Below are 25,014 nucleotides of genomic sequence, written 5' to 3'. Positions count from 1 at the left end.
TTTCAGCCCACTTGCTCAAGATAATACTCACATTGTGGAGACTTGATGGGTCAGTGACCTTTGGGGGGAGGAGGAAGATTGACCAACTTCAGCTTCTAGGAGACCCTGTTCAAACCCATGAGGCGTAGGCAGGTTCTGTACAGCAGGGTTGGGAACATTCAGCTGTGCAGCTTTGGGAGGCTGTTGGACAACTTAGCTAACACTGTAGTGACCTATTCACCTTACTCTTATTTGCCTGCTCCTCGCTGCAATGACAGATGAGGTTAGTATTTGGGGAACTGTTAGTATTTGGGAAAACCACCTCAAACCAGAGGACAACACAGATTTCACTCAGTATATCAGTATTGTCTGGAGTGCAACTGGAAGGCCAGAGCAGAAGACTTGGTTTTGTGTGCTCTGGTTGGTTAATTATTCCTACGAGAGCTGACACTGTTTTGCTTTTGCAGTTGCATAACACAAACACTGAGTAAGATTCCTCAGCTCAGTGTGTTGGCATTTCATGAATCCGAGGAAGAGAAGCAATTCTCATCACTTTCAGGGACTGAATGTGCTTCGTGACTGAGGACTAGATAGGCTGGTAGCTACAGCAGATGTAAAAGCAACATGGTGAACTTTTAGCTAGTTGTCTTTATTTAAGTTTAGTATATTCATAAGTTAGGTTCTGTGACGTTTAGCCCCCAAAGATTTTTTTCTCGTTTTTTAAATCTAGATCACTTACCTTGTGGTATTTGCATTTAGGAAGTTAATCTTGCTAAACTGCTTGGAAACCAAAGAAAATATCCTATAGTAAGTTCAAACTTAGCTTTGATGCCAGCCATATTTGAGTGTCTTGTGTTACCACAAATTATAGGTGCCTGGAAATGTCTTAGAAATGCCTGTAAATCCCCTTTTTAATCTCTCCTTTTAGAGGAATAGAGGAGAAACAGCTGCATCCAATGTAAAAATCTTTTGAAATTTGAAATCTTAGAGTAAATTTCTGAGTTTTGGTGTGTGAAACACTCTAGTTAAAAGTACATCACCTGATGTAGCCTTTCATTGCTACTTTAAAGCCTGTAACTATAAAGTTTTTAGTGCCTTGGCTAATGATTGCACAGATGAGTGACTTCTGATCCCTTTCTTGTGTATAATTCTGATGTGTTTATATGTTTCTTGTTTGTTCTAGCTTTTACAAAGCTGATCACAGTAAATGGCCAAGAATATCATCTTCAGCTGGTTGACACTGCTGGCCAAGTAAGTTATCTTTCTTTTTTTAAATCTTCCTTCAGAGTTAAGATAACAGCTATTCATAGTTTCATAGTATGTTAAGAGGTTGGAATGGACCTTAGAGATCATCTAGTCCCAATACCCCCTGCCCTGGGCAGGGACACCTCCCACTAGACCAGGTTGCTCAAGGCTTTATCCAGCCTGGCCTTGAACACTGCCAGGGTTGGGGCAGCCACAACCTCCCTGGGCAACCTGTGCCAGTGTCTCACCACCCTCACAGTAAAGAATTTCTTCCTAATATCTGATCTATTTAGATTAGATTCCTCTCTTTCAATTTATACCCATTCATACTCCATTCATACAAGAGGAGTATTCATACTTCTCTTGAGTAAAGTAGGTAGTGACTGTGCATTTAGAGGTGAAAGTTAACTTAAAAATGATACTGGCTAGTTGTTTTGTCACTAAAGAACAATGTTGCTATAGATGTTTGTTTAAAGGCTTTGGGTTTTGTTGGTGGTTGTTGTTTGGTGGGTTTTTTGCTGTCTATTGAATGTCTAAAAAAATGAAGAGGGAAGTGTCTTAACTCTGATGTCCCAAAAATTCATAAATAGCTTGCTTGATATTTACAGAAGAAATTAGCTGTCTTGCTTTAGATGGAAAATGTCACTTCAGTAAACCATGGGGGAATTTTTCATTACATTTTCCTGTTTGTGTTGCTGCAGCTACACCAGCATGACTTGTATCCATGAAACAGTCATGGGCAGTAGACAGAAATGCATGTAGGTAGTACTTACCAGGCTGCCAATAAACTGCTGCAGTTTGTTTACATTTTGATGGGACAGTCTGTGCGTGCGTCTGAGCCTCTCATGATGACTCCCAGGGAGCACAGGAGGAGACAGGAACACATGTGCTGTAGTGTGCTGGGGAGCTGTGTCCAGTGCAGGTGCTCATTATGTACAGGTATAGGTGTTCATTACACAGTGCTGCTTGGCTGAACTTGCACTGCACGTTCCATGCACGGGAGTGCTGTGTCTTCTGAAACATGCTGTATTATGCAAAACAAAACCAGCAGGGACCATTAAACCCCTGTATTTTTATCCTAAACTTTTTATTGCTTACATGTTCTTACCTTCTGTGATCTCATACTATGCCTTTGGGGTTTTTTCAAACTATGAGTGGTGTTAAACAATGATAGTGTTGTAAAATATGCTGCCAGTACTTAAGGCTTTAAAGCTGCAGGACGCTTGCTCATATCTGGGAGACTATTCAGAAGGGTTGTAACCTTCTAGGTATGTTTGATCGCTTTCTTTGAAGAGAGCTGTGTGACTTGGGAAGAACCATGCTGTATTTATATGGTGTCGGCTTGTGGTGCTCATCAGCCACACATATAACCTCTCAGAACACAATACTGGCCACACATTCTAGGGCAGGATTGTTTGATAGGGAATGTTCTGCAGGTGTGAGAGAGGGGCAGGCTGAGAAGAGTGTGCAGCAGAGCAAGCTCCACAGGTGTCAATTTGTGCTGTTGTAAGTGCACTTGCCTTACAGCTCTGATTGTGTAGTATAGTGATAAAAGAAAAAATTCCTCTTTGAGGAAGAAAATTGCCTTCTGGGAAGGCAGTGTTGCTTCATTGGTAGCATACCTCTATTAGTAAGGTTTATTTCAGGGTTGATTTAATGTTATACAGTATTATAAAACCAAAATAGCTTCTTTCCCAGCCTGTGGTTATTTTCAGATTTTTTTCTTCCTAGCAATGACTTGAACTTTGAGTTTTAGCTCACCGGGTTAGAAGGCAGAGATGATGTTGGGTTATGGAAGGTGTGGTTTGAACAGATTCCTTTCTCAGGTCTGTCTTGCTTAATGGTCCATAGAGTGTACTCATGTGTATACAGCATAGTGAGGATTATGTTGTAGATTTGTTACATCCTTATGAAAACTTGACTATGGCTTGAAAAGTTACAGCAGTGCTGTTTTATCACTTGGCAAAATTCTTAGTTTGACCCACAAGTTTCAGGGAGCTAGCAGCTTTTCTTCCTTCTCCTGACAAGCTAAAAATAAAGTAATGAATTAGGAACAGTTGAGGCCTCAGTTTGTGTCATTCAGTTCAACAGGAGTCTTGGTACAGGGTCGCAGAAGAAGAGTGCGAAAGGGAATCTTACCTAACACCAAATTCCAGCTGGGGTAGTCCTGAGAAATTCTGGGTAAATTCAAGCAACTGCAGAGTTGCACTTTCACCTGTTTTACACACAGACCAGCTCAGATCCCTTCTGTATTGACACTGGGATTACACAGCCAACTGGAGTGGCAGTTTGGCATTCCAGGGAGAATGGGGGACAGCTGCCCCCAGTGTGGAGCAATAAAGGCAAATGAGGGCAACTTTTGTCAAGTGATATTATTTCAGACTTTTTTGGCTGGATCCATGAAGCTGATTTATAGAGCCAGTTAGGGAAGTTTTATTCCTTTTGGCTGTCTAGATTGGAGCTGTGTGATTGCAGTGCTCATCTGTTCAGCCATGACAATATACAGAGGGGTTATTTGATCTTAATCTAAAATTAACATCTTGAGAAGCACAGGTTTAAAGATTTGAGAACTCATAAATTGGAAGTATGGCTCTTGTCAAAATGGAAATGTTTCCTGGGAATGGCTTTTGGAACAACTTAGGTTTTTAACATTGTATTCATAGCATTTGTGTGGCGTTACCTGCAATATATCAGTTTGTTCCATTTGCCTCTTGGGTCAGTCCCTTTTCTAGAGGGGTAGTAAATTCAGTGATTAAGCTTCTGGCATTTTGTTTGGTTTTTGTTTAAACACTTGTCATATAATGTAAACTTAGAGTTGTCATAAAGCAACTAATAACTGTATTTCTTGAGTCTGTAGTTGATAAACATTAGTTAGTAAGCCACAATTATTCAGTTCCTAACAGATCCCTTAGGTAATTTAGATGTGATCAGTGTCACTTGAAATTACAAACTGCTAGATCCTGTCGTCAGCTGTTGAAATTAGGATTTTGAAATGTATCACCAGCAAGATAAGAGGCATAATTGCTAATTAGTGGTGGGACAGAGTGGATGTTTTGTACTAACGCAAACTGATAATTAAGCAGGATAAGAGGATTGGGAATAGCTTCAGCTCATCCATAGTCTTAGAATGAATAAACCAGACAAGCTGGAGATTAAATTGTAGCGTATACAGACTGACTTTTAGCTTTCTCTTAGTTTGGTAAAGATTCCACATCTGACACTGGCATGATGATAAAAATTCTGAAAGTACTACCTATACAAAATGCACCTCATGTCTTAGTAATATGACCAACTTAACCTGATGTTGATTTGCTAGCATCAAGTTCTGAACTGTGCCACCATTAATCTGAAATGCAACATTCCTTCTACAGGATGAATACTCCATATTTCCTCAGACATACTCCATAGACATCAATGGCTACATTCTTGTTTATTCAGTCACGTCAATAAAAAGGTAATAAAATCGGTTGTCTTCTTTTAGTTCAAATGTTTTCTGGGTTCAGCTCCTGCCTCTGCTGTATTTTCTTCATGTGTGCCACCATTAATCTGAAATGCAACATTCCTTCTACAGGATGAATACTCCATATTTCCTCAGACATACTCCATAGACATCAATGGCTACATTCTTGTTTATTCAGTCACGTCAATAAAAAGGTAATAAAATCGGTTGTCTTCTTTTAGTTCAAATGTTTTCTGGGTTCAGCTCCTGCCTCTGCTGTATTTTCTTCATGTGTGTTTAATTAATCTCTTTTGAAGTGTAATAGAAATTAAAATTAATGTTTTTTTCAGAAATGTCCCCTCAGGTCCAAATGCCACACTTTGCAGACTAATATGCAAGGTACTATGTAAGAAATGACAGTGCTGATCTATATTGTTTTGAGGTGTCAGTAAAAGCACAGCAAATGATTTCAGGAATAAGTAGAGTTCATTGCTCTAGCATCAGATACAAAGGCAGACTTAAACATATGAACCTGAAGGGCACTGTGCATTTATGTGAAGTACCCACTTAGTTGCTAGGTCAGTCTCTCAGCCTTGTAGCTTTTTTAAGTTCTGAGATTTCTGTGACTTCTTGTGTTGGGTTGTTCTGGTTAACCATCAGAAATTTTCATATAAACAGCAGTGTATGAGTTTTGGTCTTTAGGCTCACTCTTGACATGCTGCAGCAAATAATCTTACTTGAAGTTTTTCCCAGAGTATCTATTTTGTTTGTGCTGTTAGCTGGTCATTCTGACATGAGGACAGAGTCCATCGTAGCTGGAGTCATGTACTCGCAAGATGCATCTCAGCCTTTGTACAACTCTGTCATCATCTGTTATTATCTCCCTTCCCGTGGTTGTCTTGCTGTGTGTTCAGTACTGTTAATTCTTGAATAGATGTTAATTTTCTTATATTGTACATCAACTTCATTATGACACCCAAAATAATCCTAATCTCTAAAATTTTTGAGTGAAGTGATTGAGACCTTAGACCTTTCACTCTCATCAAGTACAAAGAGAAGTTGGTGCTTCCCTTGTACTTACAAGGGAGCTTATCAGCTTTCTGTGAGTGCTGAAGAGTTCTGTGTCTTTTCCTCTGAATCTGACAAAACTGGTCGTTCAGAGTGGTCTTTAGCAGGCCATAGTAAAATACAGGGAAAACAACTTGCCTGTTGGCTCTTTTGTACTTCTCAAAGAGAGGATATGGTCTGGTTATGAACTTGTGTGGTTTGCAGGGTCTTTAATGTTGAACAGATTTCAGAGTCCTTCGTACCTAGTTTTCATCTTCAGTTCTAAAGCAGAGAAGGGCAAGTGTGTGTGATCTGGAGGAAATGCAGCAGATGTGAGACTTTGACGTGCATCTGGAGATACCTAACTCTGGGTCTGGGTTCAGTGCTGGTGTTGAGTATCTTCTGTGAAGGAGGAGTTAGTATTCTCTGCCTGAAGTAGGCAATCCTCCACTCCTAAAGAAAATACAAAAATGTTCACTAATAAGTGGTACTGTGAGGACAAAAGTGGCGTTGACTAAAATCAACATAGATCACTTGGAGGCTTCTGCAACTTGTTCCCTGGTTGGCAGCTAAAGTGCTTGTTCTTTCTCGGCCACTCTTGTTGTTGCCTCATGATGTCTTGAGCTTAGCAGCACAGATGAAGAAATTAAAATCTGTGTTCTGTTGTAGCATTCAATTGATTAAAACAGAAACCAAGTTATGATAAAAATACAAACAGCATAGGTTAGGTTAAGACTGTAGGTAGATAGGCATCAGTATTTAGTCTTGGTCAATTTATTCCAAGTTTGGGTTTTTTCTTCCTTTAAATTTCCAAGTATCTCTGATCCTGTTGTGTTCAATTCCTGACATTCTGTACCCAAACAGTATTTAGGCAAGAGGAAAGATCTTCCACAATATTCTGGCAGCTTCAGTGACTTGTCCAGGCAGTCAGATTAGTCATCACCTGTCTTTGACTTGTGTCAAAGTGTGTATATTGATCCGCGTATCGATCCAGCTGGGGTGAGAGCTTTGACAGCACACTTAATAGAAATACTCTTTTCAAATTACCATCTTTCTGCTAACCTCCAGTGGGAAGTTTAAATAGGGCTTGAACAAAAGCTAACGCCCTACATTTTTGATATTCCCAGGCTCTCAGCAGCAAGGTTACTGGAAGGCTTTTGCTCTAGTTTGGCTTAATTAAATTCCAATTTCGTATCTTGCTAGGTTCCATGATTTTGTGTAACACATTTATCTGACAGCTAGTAATTTATTTTAGTATTTCACACATTGAGCTGTTTGCTGTAACCCATTTGCTTGACAGAATTGGAAAGGACCTCTTACAGTCTCCAGATCTCGCAGTTTCACAGCTTGATGTGATGATGCTCTTTTTGGATTGGTCAGTATCTGTCTTAGTGTGTCCCTGCTCCTTCTGGCCTAATTAATTTGAAAGACTCTCTAGAACATTAACTGGTCAAGCCAATTTCATTCCTGGCAGGTCTGAGCAACTTGGTTCTGTGTCAGAGCTGTGTTTGACTTCTTAAGCACTTCTCTTGTGGTTTCTACCTTGATCTGTTACTAAAGCTCAGTTGTTTATTTGTAGTATTTTTACTAAAAAGGGCACGTGCCTATCTTAGGCAAGCAGATGGATACCCAGAATTGGGAACTGGAGAGCCCAGGTTGAGCAGTAACACTTGGCAGCATTTTGTAACCTGAGATAAGTCGTACCAGGGTGCTGTGCCGTGACGTGGCATTTTTCTGCCTCTGCTGGAAACAGCACACCTAATAGGGGAAAGGAAACAGAGAACAGATGCTAGATCTTTCTTGCTTCGGACTGAGAAATGGTTTCATGGTTTGCAGCAGAATTTTTTTGTAGTGTATTTGTTCTTTCAGTTTGCAGGTTCACCTGGTTCTGTGTGTTGCGATGCCTCTCAACTTTGTCACAGCCAAGCTACATTTAATTCTTACTTTGAAATAATTATAAGAATGAATGTCCAAGACAAGTTCTCAAGACCATAATTTTGCTAATACCTTTTTGGCATAAGCTCTTTGTGTCCCGAAAGTCCTTTCATTGATTCCACATTTTCATATAATCTCTAGTATCCTGCTTGAGTTACTTGTAGTAAGCTGTGCCAGGCTAACTCATGCTTTTGTTTACAAAGAACTCATTTTCTTGATAGGGGATACTGAAACTATTAGCTGAACATGGAGAAGCATTTTGTTCTACTGAGTCTCAAAAATTATTGCTGAAGTCAGAAAAATTGACCTACTTAACAGAAAATTCATCTTAAACATGGTAGTGCTTATTGTTTCAGAAGTGAGAGGTTTTAGTACTTTGAATAGTGTTCTTAGGCACCAGGTCTTTGGTTGCTCTGAGCTGGAAGTGTGTTTGAGTGCTGCTCTATTTTTAAGAGTTTCAGTTCTCATTGAAATGCAGTGCAAGTCAAGGCACTGCCTGTAGCTAACAGCCTTGGAAATTGGAAAAGTTTTGGTCCTTGTTCAGTTGTCAAAGTTGTGTCTCTTGTCTGTGAGTCTGTGCCTCTCTGAAAACAAATCTGAGTTGTGTGCTTCAGGTACCAGCATTTTTTCCATAATGTAACTAGAGGAGCACAACATCTACTCTTCAGCCCCGTTTGTAGCTTGTTCTCAAAAGTACTAAATGTGAAATAAGGTGGATTTTGTGAGTGAGATTTTTGGCTTCTTGGTATTTCACAGTACTTCTTACCTCCTGTCATCCAAACTTCACATACGTGGTAGGGGAGCAGACAACAAGTATTTGAATAATCACTGTTTTGTTGCCATCCTGCAGATCAGTTTACTCACTTTCCATAGAAAATCAGAATTTTAGGCTTTTTCTGGCTTTCGCATAAGTAAAGCTTAAAAATTCGATATGAACGAAGTGTTCTTAAAAAAATAATGCATTCTTTTAACATGGAGCCTGCTTAACTAGTTACTGTTTCTTTCAAATTGCTGTTACTTGACATGCTCATCCCAGGATTGTTGGACTTTAGCAGTTAACTTTCTCACCACAGATAAAAAGCAGATGAGAAGTGGGAGGGACTTTGGGTGATTCTCTGTTAGATGCATCAGACCTGGGTAATGTTATTTATTTCTGCAAATCCCATAGCTGGGGAGGCTGTAACTGTAGGCACAGGCTGGTCTGGGCTGCTGCTGGGACCAGTTTGCTGCTGTACACAGATGGGTGACACTTTGGGCATCTTTGTACTTCTGCCACTATGCATAGAGTAAGTTTTAAACACAGCAACCTGCATATGCATTTAATTGCTTGTGTATTGGGTATTGAGGATAAACATCAGAGTGCATGTGTGACTCCATCCCTTTATTTTGCAGTTTTGAAGTGATAAAAGTTATCCATGGCAAGTTATTGGATATGGTGGGAAAAGTCCAGTAAGTAGTGACACTTTCATCTCATTTCATTGCAGGCATGTTGCTAGTGCTTTGTTCAGTATACTGTAACTGTTCTGAAGTTCTGAACTTTCTTTCACAGAATACCCATTATGCTGGTTGGAAATAAAAAAGACCTGCATATGGAACGGTATGTGAACTGCAGAATGTGGGAAATGCAGGGCAGCAGCCCACGTTCCTGTGGCTGCAACACACTGCTTTTGTTCTTGGCTTTCCATAGCTAAAATCCAATTGTAGGTTAAAATAAGGCACTGGCAAAGGAATTGTGTCCAGACTGTGAACTGTGAGCCATGAACTTGTTGTAATGCTGATTTTTGGTATAAGGTTCCAGGGTCAGTCATTTAACACTCCTTGGTTTTTTCAAAGCAAGTAACAGAAGTGTATTTGTCAGAACTGTACAATACCAGATGATGTTACAGATTATGAAAACAAAGCAATACTATGGGACAACTGTTCTTCTGGGTCACAGAGCAGTTTTACCTGGCCCAGCAGTGTATTTGACAGTAGCCAAAAGCAAATACTTTGGATCAGACTTCACAAGACATTCCTATTACAATGCACTTATGTGCTTAGGTATTCTGAGGTATTTCTTGATGTATCAAATTTCAATTCTTTTGCAAGTTATAAAGAAACATACTTTTCTTTTTTTTTGGTCAGGGTGATCAGCTATGAAGAAGGGAAAGCTTTAGCAGAATCCTGGAATGCAGCTTTCTTGGAATCTTCTGCTAAAGAAAATCAGGTAATGGATTTAAGAGTCACTTTATTCAAACAGCAATGTAATGAATGACTCATAGTTTCACTTAATAATGGAAGCTAAAATACTTGCAAGTGCTCTACAGATTTTTGTGTGTGGATGACTGGAAACAGAAGGGCTGTCTGCACTCAGGTTTATGTATACAAGTTTTTTCATGCAACTGTCAATGGGAGGAGGAGGTGAAGAACTGAAAGTGAAGCTTCACTGAGCATAGCAGAGCACTTAGTGACAAACTATAACTTGGATCCACGTGGTGGGTGGAACAGGGTCTGTTACCTTAAATAGGAGGTCACTGTGGTTTGAGGACAGTGAGCTGGTATAAGGTGATGAGCCTCACGTTTTCAGGTGCTGGGCAAGGCTCAGTCTCTCTAATGTGGAGAATAATCATTTTGTGGGGACACACAGCAAAGTGTTAGAACACAGTAGAGACTGTCAGACACCACTGATACAGCTGGAGTGAAGTTGCATGATCTGGTGCATTTTAACCCACACACATTTATACTCATTGGTTTCCTATCACAGAAATAAAGTGTTTGATTACATGTGAAATAATATTTTATTCTTGGTTGCTCTAAATAAGTTTCTTTAAAATGCCTCTTAAATATGTTCTGGTATTTGAATTTGTTCCTGTGGCTGTTAATAATACTTTGTCATTCATTTGACCCCTTACATATCTAAGCTACAAGAGCCTCCTAGTTTGGGCTTGAAGTATTGAATAATTGCTGCAGACTGGGGAGGAGGTGTCTTTTTTTTTTTCCCCCCTCTTTCAGTTTTTTTTCCTGTAGGTCTCAACAGCTTTTGTTTTTTGAAAATCCAGACACGTGATAAGGTCAAAAGGACATTGTCAGGCTAGTTTTAAACAAATGAGTCCTTATGCAGAAGACACACTCACATTGTCTCATATTTAACATAGCATATCACATCCTTCTACTCCTTGATAACATCAGCACAGTTGGGAGGGAAATCCTCTAGCTATAGCAGGACCTGTTTAAGCAGCCTTTCTTTCCCTGTCCCCAAAGTCAAAACAAATAGCTTTTTTTCTGATGTTGTCTGTCAACAATTCTGCAAGTTACTTGAGTACAGTTGGATTTTCCCTGCAAGAAAAACTTGGATTATTTTTTTTCTCCAGATACAGAACGCAGAGTTAGTTTATCAGTATTTCTGTTTCTGACTAAGACTTAGATTAACCTTGTCAAATCTGAGCATAATGAAAGCATGAAGTCTCTCAGTATCTTTTCTTTGTGCTGGAGAGCTTCAAATGCATACCCAAGGAAATTAAATTGACAGTGTAAAGAATAAAGCTGCTAAAAAATCTGATTTCCCCCCACCCCTTTATTTTAAATGACTTAATAGCTGTGCCCAAACCAGAAGTGTTGCCTGTACTCTTTTTCTTTTGGCCTATGTTCATATATGTAACAGCATAGCAATTCATATCCAGCAGAATATCTTACAACTTTTGTGGAGTTTTTATTGTTCTTGAACAAAAAAAAAGTCACATATATTTATGTAACAAAGCCACAAGCTTTCTAGGATGCTTGACATGCCTTGTGTATGAAATTGCTGCACTGACAAAGTCCCATTGACTGCAGTGTATTTGTGCCTGTTCCTGAGTCTCAGACTGTCTGTATTAAGTTAAGCTGCCAGCTGGAATTTATACAGCAATCTTGGTAGCCTTCAGGGAAATTGGAATGGCAATTATATGTCAAACATTCAAAATCCTGGACAGTCCTGTACAAATCCTGCAAAAAAAAATACCAGGAGTTGAGTGCATTCTTGCTGTCAAGTGTCTTCCTTTCAGCATCCTTCAGAATAGTGATCATAAGTCACTGTAAATTCTGTCCCTCTGGATTTAGCAGCAAGTTGTTAAGAGACAGGTGCTCAAACACAATTCCTCCTTGATGCCTCTTACATAATACCCTTGGTAAATTTGCTTCAGAAGTCTGGGAGCTCATATTTCAGTGCTGAGGTGGGTGCCCACAGCATGTGACCATCTTTCAGGCCCTGGCATGCTTTTATTTGGAGGCTCGAGATGCACAGAAGAGAGTGGGAAGGAGCCCAAAACTGGCACAACTGCCTTATTCTTCTTGCAGACCTCTACCTCTGAAGAGGTGGAAGGTTGAGCTTTGAGAGCCAAGTGGAGTCTGGAGTCATGAGATGCTGGGGGAACAGGAGTCTCCAGATGTTGCAGCATCCCTCCCCATGTGTTAGACCAGGAGCTCTTCAGAACACATGTAGGGCTTTTTCCCCCCAGATCCTAATTTGACAGCTGATACATAGACCTCTGTCAAGACAGGATATCTTCTCTTACTCTGAAACTCTGTCTGCTTTGGGGTGAAAAGGGTTTGTTTTGAATTTGATAATGAGGTGTGTTGTCATTTTCCTGGTACTGAGTGTTCACCTTACGTAAGTCAGCGTTACTGGAAAAAGAAGTCTATTGGCACTTCTTGCTTAGAGGTTCATCCAAATAATCACCTGTGCTGACTTGGTACAGCAAATATAACTTGACTGTCAAGATTAATTCTAAATTCCTTCCAAAAGTGCTTCAGCTTCTGTTTCTGTAAGAGAAGGCTAGTTTGATGCTTGAAGGAAGGAGCTAGACTGGATTGGGAATTTGGAACTGAAGAACTTCAATAGAGAGCTCAGACCTTCCTGACTGGGGGCATGTCTGTTCATACTTTCCCTCTGAAGCCAAGCCCTCTGTATTTGGTGGATGTGGAGCAGAAGTATGGCAATTTTTAGTGTGCTGGTCTGAGATTGGTTGGGTACGTGACGTTCTCTGCAGCAGTGAGGAGAGTAGGGTTTCTCTGCCACAGGGATTAGACCAAACTCCATCAGCTGTGTGGTCTGTCCTTTGTAATAGCTCTGTTTGCAAAGAACTGCTGAAACAGAGATGATGTTCCCTAGAACAGGCTCTGATAGCAAAGGCTGCTTTCCCCCTCTGCTCTCTTCCTGCTTTAACTAAAAACATACAAACCAAACCTTTTTGGAGCATCTGTGAGAGTCCAAGAAGCATAGCCCAACAATATTGGGCAATTAAAGCAGTTCTGTAGATTAACTTAAGCAAACTATACCTATCCTCCCAGGAGTTAGCACAAGATACCACGTTCCAGAAATGGCATGACTTGGTGTAGATGGAAAGTGAGAGAGGCAAAGATCAAAGCTGTGGTGATGATAGATGGTGGTGGCTGACAAGAGTTCTCCAGGTCAGATCCATTTGAGTATGTGTCAGCTCCTTCAGAACAAGAGTGACCTGGTAGGGCTTTGGGAGGAGCCTGCACATCAGCAACCATCAGTCATCAAGGGAAATCCCTGGGCTTTGGGAAGGCAATTCAGGGACTTAGTGGAAAAGGCCTCTCTGAGATTACTGCTAGTAATTATTATTGTCATGTCTTCTCAAGCTGTTTAATTATTACCAGATGTGTTGAATTGCTTTGGATAACTCCAGGAACTTCAAACTTTCTTGTGGAATTTCCTACTTAGTTTCACCTAAGCCTTAGTAGAGTACTTCATCTTAATCCCAGTGCAGTAATGTGGTAACTCTCTGAAATACAGCCAGAATCCAATTTGGTCTTAAACCCAGTTGAAGTTGGGAGCCAACTTTTACTGGAAGAATTTAAGGCGTAACAAGCAACCAAATTGTGTTCAGCCACTTGTGCAAAATTCATTAGATAATTTTTAAAAGGAGCAAGGAAGTAGCAAAAAATGTACTTCTTACTGAAATGGAGCTCTCTTAAAAAGCAGTTGCTTGAGTGTTGCTTCTTTTTCAAGGGTAACTTCATCTTTGAGCTCAGAAGATGCTGGTGCTCAGTAAATGCTTCAGAGTGGTTTGGGATCTTGGCCCTTCTTCAGAGTCTGACATGTTTACCCAGGATAGTGTGTTTGGACTGGCAAAGGATGGGGGGGTGGAAAACCCTCTCTTCCTTTACCTGACTATTGTTCAAATTCCTTTGCCCAGTTCCATGCCAGGATAAACCAGTAGTATGAGCAATTGAGAGTTTGCTGTTTGCAATAATCCAACAGTTGCATGGTTGCCAAAGGATGACTCTGGTGGCTGTGGGCTGGATTTGGGTGTTTGCACCTTCCTGCTGGCTCCTGGCAGTGCATTCCCAACTCCCCACTCACACAGAGAATTTGGACTCCTGAGCTGTCTGTCCTGCTCACACTGGGGGCACATCTGCAGCAGCAGCTGAGCCTCTGGTGCCTCCTGCACAGTGCTGAGCTCTCTGGGCAGCAGGTGTTGCCCAGGCTGACATCTCTTTTGTTTCCTCAGGAGAGAAAAGGTAGAAGGAAGCCAGATGGCTCTCTGTGGGCTAGGTGTGACCCAGTTCTGTAATTGGACCATATGGAGGCAGATGCATATAAAGTCTGGCTGTGTTCTTTATTCCTAGTCACAAAACACAGCTTCCTGCCTTGTTTAAAGGCTCATTCTGAAACCCTTCAGTATATTTGAGCTGAATTACAAATCGTGAAGCGTTAGCTGTAGGGCAGTGATTAAACCTGCTCAGTTGAATATGTATTTTCTGTGAAATGAATTAACAAACCCTGTGAGCTCCTACATCTTAGTGCTTCAAACACTGTCTGTGACAGGGAATGTGCAGCTTCTTGGTTGACAGAGTAAGTTGTGGAGGCTTTTTAATGGGCACTGCGAAACGTGGGCATAAAGAAACTTGTGCATGAAAACGAAACCATTGAAAATTTTGACTCTCAGGAAACACTGGTGCAGTGTATTTGTAAGTTAGTGTATCACCAAGTTTTGATTAAGGGAAACTGTTCATTAGTGGAATCAGTTTGATAGCAACCACAGTCACGACCATTGTTCTCCTAGAGTCTCATTTGCTGAGGAAATGTGTTGTGTCATTACTGAACTAATGAGCCACTTCTATCAGGTTCTGTTGGGGTTGCAGGAAACTCCATTGTAGGGAGGAATACTCTCTTTCCAGCTGGTGAAGTATTTTAAGTATTTTCAGAGATCATCCTGTGCACAAACTGTGTAAATATGGGAAACTTTGTCACATTCAGTCTAATCTTATTAGGATCGTTTTGGGGCTTCCATCAATGTGATTAATTTGGAAGTGATCCAGTTAAGAATTGTATCTTCTGGAGGTGGAAAAACATCTGTTAGATCAGAATATGTAGTCATAAATCACAGGGTGCTCTTTAGCCAGCTGATAAAAACCAACAAAAGTCCCTTTTTATCTTCTTCCATAGTGTGACTGCTTTTATAGAATGAATATACTTTACTGTGCTTGGAATTCCTGCAATGGATGGCTAGAGGTTAGATCAAATGACTCGTCTGAGATGAGCAGGAAACTTTCAAAGTTGAAGATTCATATGCTGAAGCACTGATCATACAGTTCAGGCTGTTTAAAATATAAACCACTTTCTCTCAGAAGGATTTTATCAAAGAATTGTTTAATACTAGACAGTTCCTAGTTCAGCTCATGTTTTCCCCTCGTGTTGTTGCTCTGTGTCTGATACTGGTCTGAGCTGTGGGAAGGATGAGAAAAATCATTGGTATTAAAGCAACCCTTGTACTGGGCTGTGCAAAGTCAGTGTTGGGAGCTGAAAAATCTGCTGCCTTCTGTAATTACTCAGTATCTTAAAGATAGGAAATGGATTGATTTATGCTCTGGAGCAGCACAACATCAAAATCTTCAGTGCTGTCAGTCACTCAGTGCAAGCTCTCTGTGTCAAGTCAGGTGAGTTATGAGCTCTGTTGTGAGTCTGGCTCACTCTGTACCTGCCCTCCGTGCTGTGACAGAAAACACTGGAGTATTGCTGTGAAATTAGGGGTTTGCACTTTCCTTCAAAACAGAAATTACCATTTTTTTCCCTCTTTACTTTTGGAATAAGCATCGGGTGTGCATTTGCCTGCTGATGTAGCCAGTAAAACTGCTAACATGTTTTTTTATTATTTTTCAGTAAGTTCCTCCTTACCTGCTAACAGTGCTCTCTCTCTTTGCAGACTGCCGTTGATGTTTTTAAGAGGATAATTTTGGAGGCAGAAAAAATTGATGGGGCAGCTTCACAAGGGAAGTCTTCATGCTCAGTAATGTAATTCCACTGCAGAACCTGAAAACACTGGGAATACATTCTACCTGAAGAAGCAAAACTGCCCATTATCTTTAAGGATAAACTATGCTTCTTTTTTTTTATTTTTTTTTTTTTTTTTTTTTTTTTTTTTTAATTTTTTTTTTCTTCTGTTAACCTGAGAGATAAACAGTTGGTTTGGAGCCTTTCCCTTCAGATTATGTTAAACTCTGACTCCTGTGCAAATGGCTTCACTTCCATTTTCAAATTTTAAGCAATCATATTTTCAATTTATATATTGTATTTCTTAATATTATGACCAAGAATTTTACTGGCATTAATTTTTCAGTGTAGTTTGTTGGTTAGAATAATCATCAAAATGATGCATATTGTTACACTACTATTAACTAGGCTTGGATATCAGTGTTTCTTTGTGTTAAATGTATACTTGTAAATAAAATAGCTGCAAACCTTAAATGTTCTGTTTATAATTTTTTTGTTGATTACTCCATATCAACTTCTTTTTTTTTTTTTTTGTGAAAAATGTTCACCTGCTGACCTTAAGAGGAGGCGTGAGATCCTTGGAGCCAATGGATTGTTTGACTTATTGCTTGGGAAGTTGTTTGCAAGTGATCCCAAACATTTTTGCTACTGGAACTCCAGGCTGGCCAAGCAGCTCAACTGTGCTTTGTGCCCATTCACAGCAAGGAGAGACAAGTGACAGCTTGATTTGGAAGGGAAGGCTTGGGTTTCAGTCAGACAACGTGCTCTGTGTTTTTCCTCTGTAACTGTTGAGTGAAGGGTGCACAGACCTGTCCCAGGTGTGGGGCTGGCACAGCTGTGCTACAGACTGTTCACGTGGACTTGTAACTGGGAACGCTGTCAGGATGGAGTGGATTTATCCAGGTCACAAGCGTAGACTTGTTAAGAAAACAAAAATGTCATTTAAAATAAATTGCACGTCCTGAACAAAGCGATGTGGGCTGTTTGTCATGCATTTTGGTACTTCTGCATCTGGAGAGCAGTGGGAAAGGTGAGTGCTCTTGGGTGCCTGACCACACACACTTCAGCCTCCCAGCACAGCTCTGAGCAGCTTTCCCTAACCAGCTCCAAGTTTTTGCTTGACTTTTGGACATAGAGGCTTAGCAAGCCTTAATCTCTCGAGTCTGAAAACAAACTACTTCAACTATATCCTTAAGAATGTGCAGTTGACCTACTTTGTATTTAAAAGCAAAACAAAACCCAAAACAATAAAAACAAACCAGGCTCATTGGGGGAACAGTTAATTAAATGAAGTGTTTCTCATGCATTTTTGTGTTCATCTGAAAGCTTCATTTCTGGCAGGAGTAAAATGGAAGGGAAACTTGCAATGGTTTCGCAACCAGAATTAGCTTTTGCATTTCAGTTTGTGCTAAAAGATACAAATTCAGCATCTCATTTCTTTGTGCAGTTGTTCCCTCATACAGAAAAAGGTCTAACCTCTCAATTGACAGTGTATGTAGAAAAACTTGCTATTTATTTTGGGCACCATGAGATTAACTCTTCCTAGCAAAAAAAAACCCAATTAAAGGTTGCCCTGAACTCCTGTAACGTGGATTTTCATCCCCTGTACCAAGTACAGGTTCTGTAGCGGGATGATTGTCACACATGATGGATTGCTGACACCCAACAAAGTTGGAGTGCTCACTCAGGGAATAAGGCCATGCTTTGATTTCTGAGCTGGGGCTGCTTTCACAAGTACCTGCAGCACTGGAATGAGGGTTGTGTGGCTGATAGTGACAGCACTGAGGATGCAGAAGGTGATCTGTGGAGCACAGAACTGTGAACATCTGTTATCCTTCATGGCCTGATCATGAGGTCACGGATGACTTGTTGCGTGACCGGAGGCTGTGCCGTTGCATCACAGACACAGTGCCATGTGGTCTGCATCACATGGTGGAAGTTCTGGAATAACAGAAATCTCAGTGGCCACATTTACTCAATATTTTTTGCAAAACAGTGGTCGTGTGGGTACTGGCAATCAGTCTAAAGGCTGAAATAGCTGCTGCCTTGGTGTTTGAGGTGTACTGGCTGCCAAGGCTTTAAAAGGGGATGGATGGTTAGGGTTAGGGTTAGGGTTAATGGTCAACTTGATAGTCCTGGGATAACAGGTCCTGCCTTCCAGAGGTGAGGCTTTTCAGGAGGGCTTAAAAGGAAGTGCATGTTCTCTGGATGATTTGCAATGGGAACTTCCAAGGCATGAAAGCTGGAAAAGGACTTTTTACAAGGGCATGTACTGACAGGGCAAGGGGGAATGGAAGAGCAGATTTAGATTAGATACTGGAACGCAATTCTTTACTGTGAGGATGGTGAGGCACTGGCACAGGTTGCCTGGAGAAGCTGTGGATGCCCCATCCTTGGAGGTGTTCTAGGCCAGGCTGGATGGGGCTTGGAGCAACCTTATCCAGTGGAAGGTGTCCCTGCCCATTGCAGGGGGGTTGGAACTAGGTCATCTTTAAGGTCCCTTCCAACTCGAACCATTCTATGATTCAGCACTGAGAGGCTTGTACTGCTCTTGCATTTTGTGTAATAGCTGAAGAATTGAACTCAACCACACATCTTGTTCCCTTTCTCCTGTTGCTGGCTCATCCAGTGAGAAATATAAATTAGTCCACTCATCCAAGCCTTTCTCTGCTAATAAGATCATAATTTGCAATGGGAGCTTCCAAGGCATGAAATCTGGAAAAGGACTTTTTACAAGGGCATGTACTGACAGGGCAAGGGGGAATGGAAGAGCAGATTTAGATTAGATACTGGAACGCAATTCTTTACTGTGAGGATGGTGAGGCACTGGCACAGGTTGCCTGGAGAAGCTGTGGATGCCCCATCCTTGGAGGTGTTCTAGGCCAGGCTGGATGGGGCTTGGAGCAACCTTATCCAGTGGAAGGTGTCCCTGCCCATTGCAGGGGGGTTGGAACTAGGTCATCTTTAAGGTCCCTTCCAACTCGAACCATTCTATGATTCAGCACTGAGAGGCTTGTACTGCTCTTGCATTTTGTGTAATAGCTGAAGAATTGAACTCAACCACACATCTTGTTCCCTTTCTCCTGTTGCTGGCTCATCCAGTGAGAAATATAAATTAGTCCACTCATCCAAGCCTTTCTCTGCTAATAAGATCTGAAGACCAGCCATGTGCAATAGTCCTGCAGCTCTACTGAAACATGTAGTCAAGTGTGATCAGTGACCTGCCTGTCCTTTGCTGTACAGGGGTTTCAGTTGACTTCTCAGGATGGCACCTTCCAGCAGCTAGAGTCTAGTAGAGGCTGGGGCAGCCTCATGCTTCCTTATCCTGAGCTGGCACAGGTTGGGTTCTTCAGTGAGAGCCCTGAGGTGGGGTGGGGAGCAATCTTGGTAGCCCTGTTAGGTACAGAACTGAGAAAGCAGTATCTAGCAAACTGCTGCTTGCTTGGACTTGATGAATTTGTGCAGCCTCCCTGATCCTTTGGAGACTTCTGGAGGATTGTGATAGATGGTGCATGGATTAAAAGGTAAGTCACAGAGGAAATAAGATCTCTGGTTCAGGCTAGAAAAAAAAATGGATAGACACTTAATAGGACCCAGCCTTATTCTTGAGACATGATCATTGTCAAAGGTGAAAGTGCAAAGATCCTTTTCCTACTGAGATAACAAGCAAAATTTTTTCACTATGAGTGTGACCAGGCACTGTCCACCAGTGGACACCTAGGAGATACTCAAAAGCTGCTTGGACATGGTCTGGAAAAACAGCTCCAGGTGACCCAGTTTGAGCAGGGGCTTGGATCAGGTGACTTCCAGAGGTCCCTGCCAACCTCAAGCATTCTATGATTATGTGAAAATTTAACTACTGTAAGTCAAGTTAACTTCTCATTGATTTTTGTGGATTTAAAATATGCTGGTCTGGAAATTACTTCTGCCTTGCTTGTGCTCCTGTCCCAACTCCTTGCTTTGCTGACTGAATAATTCTGAGTCCCAGAGCCTGATCTGCTCATCTGTCATGCATGGAAATGCTAAGGATGAGGAAAGCAGCTGGACAGGTGAGCCCGGTGTGGGGAAGATGGAGGCAGAAAGTGGATACATGAGCTTGCTTTTTCCTGTTGTTTCAATGCATAGTAAAGTTTGTCCCTGCCTGATTAACTCCAGGACAGGGAAGGCTTGAGGGCAGTCTGCTGTAGCTCTGTGGAGTCTTTTGCATAATGCTTTTTCCCAGCTTCTCTAAAGGGTTGGTAAGTGCACACTGCAGAAGAAGAAAGATGGAAAAGTGTTTTTACTGCTCCCATGTCTGCAGTAGCTGTACTGTGGTACCTAGGCCAGACAGTCTTATGTTGTTCCTCACCCAAGGGCAGAGCAGCATGGGATGAAGTCAGACCTGGAGGCAATGGTGAAGGCTTTAGGCTTTCTGTTTCTAAGCTTCTTTGAATAGAGGAATGTCCATATCCAGACTAGCATCCTGGAAGTGATCAAGAACAACTTTTGCCCTCCCCCTTGTCTCTGGCAAAGGTAAGCACAGACCACCAAGCTGGTTGTACCCCAACTCGCAGCACTTTCCTCCAAAGTACAATATGAGCAGCAGCCCCAAGCGAGAAGGGCAGTCTATGGCATTGTGCATATTTTTGGTTTCACCTTTTTAAAAATAAACATATAATCTTACACCTCTGTTGCTAAAGCATTGCTGCTGCTCGGTGCAGATGTCAGAGGCTGCTGTGCTGTGTGCTGTGTGGTGCAGGTGGTGACAATGTGCCTGGGCTTGCTAATTAACATAGCTGAGCTAGAGCCTCTTGAGAAGGAGAAGTCAACAGGTTCTAATTAGTCCTTATGTAATCAGAACTGCTCATCTTCAGAGCATTTCTCTGATACTGACTCATCTTCACAGCCTCATCTAATAAGGTCAAACTTGCTCCCCTTTGACAGCTGGGGAGGGAGAGTGAGAACCTTTGTACAGATGCCTTCAACTCGTTAGGGACATGCCAAAATGTGGCCAAACTCGTCTGGCTGATGGGTGTCCTCAGCATCCAGCTTTTCCAGTAGGGAAACGGGACACCTAAGGAACTTCTCCTTTTTGAAATACAGTGCAAACTGAAAGGATCCCCGAAACCTCAGACTTTCTGATTAGTCCAAAATGAAGTCCAAGTCTGATCTTGGTCAGATTCTGACTGAGATGTGTGATGAGCTGCAGCAACACTGATCCCTAGAGAGAATATTACTGAAAACAAGCTTTTTAGATTTTTTGCATTACTCACTTCTATAATTGGCTAAACCTGACCAGCAGGTCCCATTTCCAAGGTGAGGAATTATTTTCCCTAGGAGGAGCCTGGCCAGATCTGACCCATGAGTCTGTGACAGGGCTTGCTCAGGCTGAGGAGGTTTTTTGGAGTGGGAGACAAAAGGTGTGCAGCATGTGATGGGTGGTGGGTCAGAGTGTGGTATGGCCACCCCTGGTAGAGATATTGCAGAGAGTCTATGTCTTAGTGTAGCCACAATGAAGGCAACACATTGAACCCAAAACCATTGCCTGGCAACTGATTCCCATTTCCAGCAACAGGTGATATATGTGCCAGTAAGGATGTGGGTTGAATGTTTTGCAGAGATGTTCTGCAGTTCATGTAACCAACCTCCTCAGCATCTCTTGGAGGCAGCACATGGTGTACTCAGGCACTGGGAATGGGTTAATCGCCAGCAGAAATTAGTATTTTTGCAACTGGTCTGAGGTGGGCTAGGTCTTCATCGAGCAACATGGATTTCACATACAAAGTCTCCATTGAGTCATAAGGATGGTTTCTCACTTTGAGGTCTGTTGCTGCTCTGAAGAGGCCCACGAGATGTGCTCATCATTCCAAGCAGTGAGCCAAAAAATGTTCATGTTTCTGTGGGTAGGAGCAAGACCCATGGTTGTTCCATATCTAATGAGCTCCAAGTATCTCGTACTGAGGTATGTGAAGAGTCTGTGAGCTTTTTAAAGCAAGGTGGAGTTTTGAAAGCCCTGAGATAGATTTTCTGTGCTGGGTCTCATGCTGCTTTGCAAATACTACAGGCTCATCTGAAAACTGCAGCGTGGCCCTTTCAGAGGATGTGGAGCAACTCCTTGGCTGCTGCTCCTGTAATTGTGTGGGGTTGTACTGGACACAGCAGGTACCTCTGAGCAGAAAGCTAATCCTGCTAAGCCTCTGACAAGGAATATTCACGTCCACTCCAAAAGATCCACCTCCAGGAGTCACACCCTGTTCACACCCCCTGGCTCTGCCTCGTGGCAGCTGAGGCAGGCAGGGATGGCACAGCCTGGAGCTGCCCCTGCAGACATTAAATGTGACTTCTCACTCCCTCTAAACCAAGAACACAAAAGAATCTCAGACTTTTGGGGTTTTTTGTCTGTTAAGCCAAACACTCCAATTCGTGTTTCCAATGTTTGATCCTTTAAGCAGCCCCAGTGGAGGAAAGCTGCCCACCACCCTGTTAGTGTGGGGCTGCATGGTTGGATGTGATCCTGCACCTGGGCACGAGCAGGAGGTGAAGTCTGTCCCAGCACTGTGTGCCTGAAAGGCTGCTAGTGGCCACAGGCTCCTCAGGCTGCTCTTTTCTCTCTTCCATTGGCAGCCTTGCCATCTTTTGCAAGGAATTAAGGAGTTTTGTCCAGTAGTTATGATTTCCCATTCTCCCATTGTCGTCCTTTTTTTTTTTCTAGAGATGAATCCTTTGTTATTTTGTATTTTTAATGTGCTTTCTCAAAGAAATGAGAATAAAGTTGTCACACACTATTTCCTTCTCTCCTAAAATAGCTTTTGAACCTGTTGGACAACTTCTAACCAATCTGACAACTGAGCACAAGCCTCAGGTTCATGAGGCTCCTGCACATTTAATTAAAGCTCACACCTTAGGAGAAACAGGACAATCCCATCATTGGACAGAGCTAGAGGAAACCAGACTTTTGTGGTTCCATAAAAACCTCCTCCTGAGGTAACACTTGCTTTCCTGGGTACTTTAGGGCCAGTTTGCCCTAAAGATGCTGTGGGTCTTCCTCTCCAGTCACCAAACAGCTCATGGCCAATGCAAACAGCATGTGGGCTCTTAGGACCTCAATGGCTGGAGAGGTGGGTCCCAGTGCCAACAACGGTGCCACCTTGTGCTTCCAGCCATGACTCAGAAGAGGGACACCTCTCCTGTCCTCCCAGAGCACTGAGCACAAGGCCACAGGGAAGGGCAAGTTTTGAGGCCCACTGCTAGTGCCCCTGCCCTGGCTGCAGCTCTTCCTTCTAAGACTCTCAGTGTGCTGTTACTTTTCTCTACACCATCTGGTGACTAATTTAACACCTCAAAATTAGCATCAGCATTTCAGTGAGGATTTGGGTAGGGTATGAGGCTTTTTTCATGGTTTCCTACATCCCATCAGAAATGTAAATGTAAACCATGTTTCTATGATGCCAGGTCAGGTTTACCTGCATCAGCTGAAGAATGTGCCACCTCCCTCTTTCCTTTTCCAGCACATCCCAGTCAACTGACATCTTCCAGCTCTGCCTACGTGTGAGCACACAAGTGCTTATTAACTTTTACATCTTAATTGAAAGGGTGGTGTACATTCAAGCCTTAATAATGACATCTTTTCTTCTGAAACAGTCTTTAATCTTGAAACGAAGCGGTGAACCAAGGCAGCAGAGTGAGGCTCCTGGCACGTGTGCAGATGGGAGTGACCTGCCAAGAAATTAGGTTTTAGGGTTTGGATTTGAAGCATGTGCCTGCCTGATGGTGTAGGGTGAGAGGTGGCAGCAGCAAAGGGAGGTGATGGGGCCCAGTGGGTGAGGAAGAGGAGGATTTGATGAGAAGGAACTGCGTGTGAAGTTTCTTCAAGAACTATTAAGTAGCATAAAAGACAAATCTCCTTTTAATATGGTCCCCTGGTACATCTCTTCATGCTGGTCCCTGGGCAACAACCATGCATTTGTCTTTACCTCTTCTAACCTGGCTCACTAATATAAACTGATGGGGTTTATGGGCTGGGGGTTTTCTTTGCTATTTATCCTGAGAATATGACAAAGTCTCTGGATGTTCTTATAATCCAGCTGAGGACTTTACTGTCCCATATAGCTGCAATATAGGTTACTTTATTATGGTAACTTTATGGTTAAAAAGTCCCTCTAATCCTGACTTACAGCTGTGAGTCAGGGCTCCAGTGCTGGAAGAGCAAAACATTCATAAAAACGATGCTTGTGAGTAACATCAGTGGGTTTGTGAGCCCAACTTTTGAGCTTTGGAGGGGATCGGGTCCTTGACTTCCAGAGATGCCATTTAAAGAGGTTCAAAGGTTGAATGAGATACCATTGGTTTGATGGATGGAGTGCAATGTATATTGGTGAGAAGTCTTTGAGGACACCTGCTCTTGGCTGCCACGCTGCAATAGGTGGGAAGAAGCAGCCTAATAGTAAAAGGCAACAAACCCAACACGGGGGGACTATGCGCCGTGCGTAGAGATGCTGCTGTTTCCTTAGTTGCTTGTTATCTCTTCTAAGAAAAAGAAAATAAGGAAAAGTCGGGGGGAGAAGAGGGATGTGGAGAAGGAAACACAAAAAAAAGAGAAATAAAGAGAGGGAAAAGGGGAAAAAAAGGGGAAAAAAAAAGTCCTCCAAAAAGGAGCAGTAAATGTGCACTGCTAATCGACCAAAGCCCTGCCAAGCAAATCTTTTGTCAGATCATCTGCCCAAAATCAAAACCCCAGACTCAGCAGGCCCCGTTACCGGCGGTTCTGCCTACGAAGCAGGAAAGCGCAAAGCCCTTGGTTCCCGCGGCTTTGTTAAAAAACCCTCGCGACACCAGCCCCGGCCCGGCCCCCCCGCGCCCGCTCCTATATAGTGCGGTGTCCAATGTTCTGTCCATCGCGGGTTTGGTTTGGCTCCCGCTTTTGGTCTTGGATAGCAGCCAGCAGAACATGTCTCAATACTCAGGAAAAGTAAGTAATGACCCAACCGCTTCCCTTTCAGCCTGGGGCTAGAGAGCCTGAGCATCCTCCAGGCTGAAGGAGTTGGTGAGGATAACAGATCCAGCGGCTGCGACGTGAGTGATGATACCGGGAGCAAATCTGGTAGCAGGGATGGGGAGGGTGTGGCAGAAGGAGCTG

General features: G+C 42.3%; 2 protein-coding genes across 2 annotated transcripts in view; both read left to right on the top strand.

Moving 5' to 3' along the window:
• The window catches only part of RHEB (Ras homolog enriched in brain), a 36,423-nt gene extending 20,050 nt beyond the window's left edge, over positions 1 to 16,373 (top strand). The window contains exons 3-8 of the mRNA XM_009077265.1: positions 1,163 to 1,230; positions 4,596 to 4,678; positions 9,038 to 9,094; positions 9,195 to 9,242; positions 9,770 to 9,851; positions 15,832 to 16,373. Coding sequence (XP_009075513.1) covers positions 1,163 to 1,230; positions 4,596 to 4,678; positions 9,038 to 9,094; positions 9,195 to 9,242; positions 9,770 to 9,851; positions 15,832 to 15,924 — 431 coding nt within the window. The 3' untranslated portion in view covers positions 15,925 to 16,373. The remainder of the gene's footprint in view (positions 1 to 1,162; positions 1,231 to 4,595; positions 4,679 to 9,037; positions 9,095 to 9,194; positions 9,243 to 9,769; positions 9,852 to 15,831) is intronic.
• An 8,452-nt stretch (positions 16,374 to 24,825) lies between these two features.
• Positions 24,826 to 25,014, top strand: part of CRYGN (crystallin, gamma N) — a gene marked incomplete at its 3' end in the record, with an annotated part of 2,704 nt that continues 2,515 nt past the window's right edge. Inside the window, 1 exon segment of the mRNA XM_009077264.1 lies at positions 24,826 to 24,846. Within this exon segment, the coding sequence (XP_009075512.1) occupies positions 24,826 to 24,846 (21 nt within the window).

This window comes from Acanthisitta chloris, unplaced genomic scaffold (assembly GCF_000695815.1).
Source record: "Acanthisitta chloris isolate BGI_N310 unplaced genomic scaffold, ASM69581v1 scaffold37816, whole genome shotgun sequence".
Lineage (NCBI taxonomy): Eukaryota > Metazoa > Chordata > Aves > Passeriformes > Acanthisittidae > Acanthisitta > Acanthisitta chloris.
Note: the sequence above shows the minus strand (reverse complement) of the source record. Positions and strands in the feature narration are given on the sequence as shown.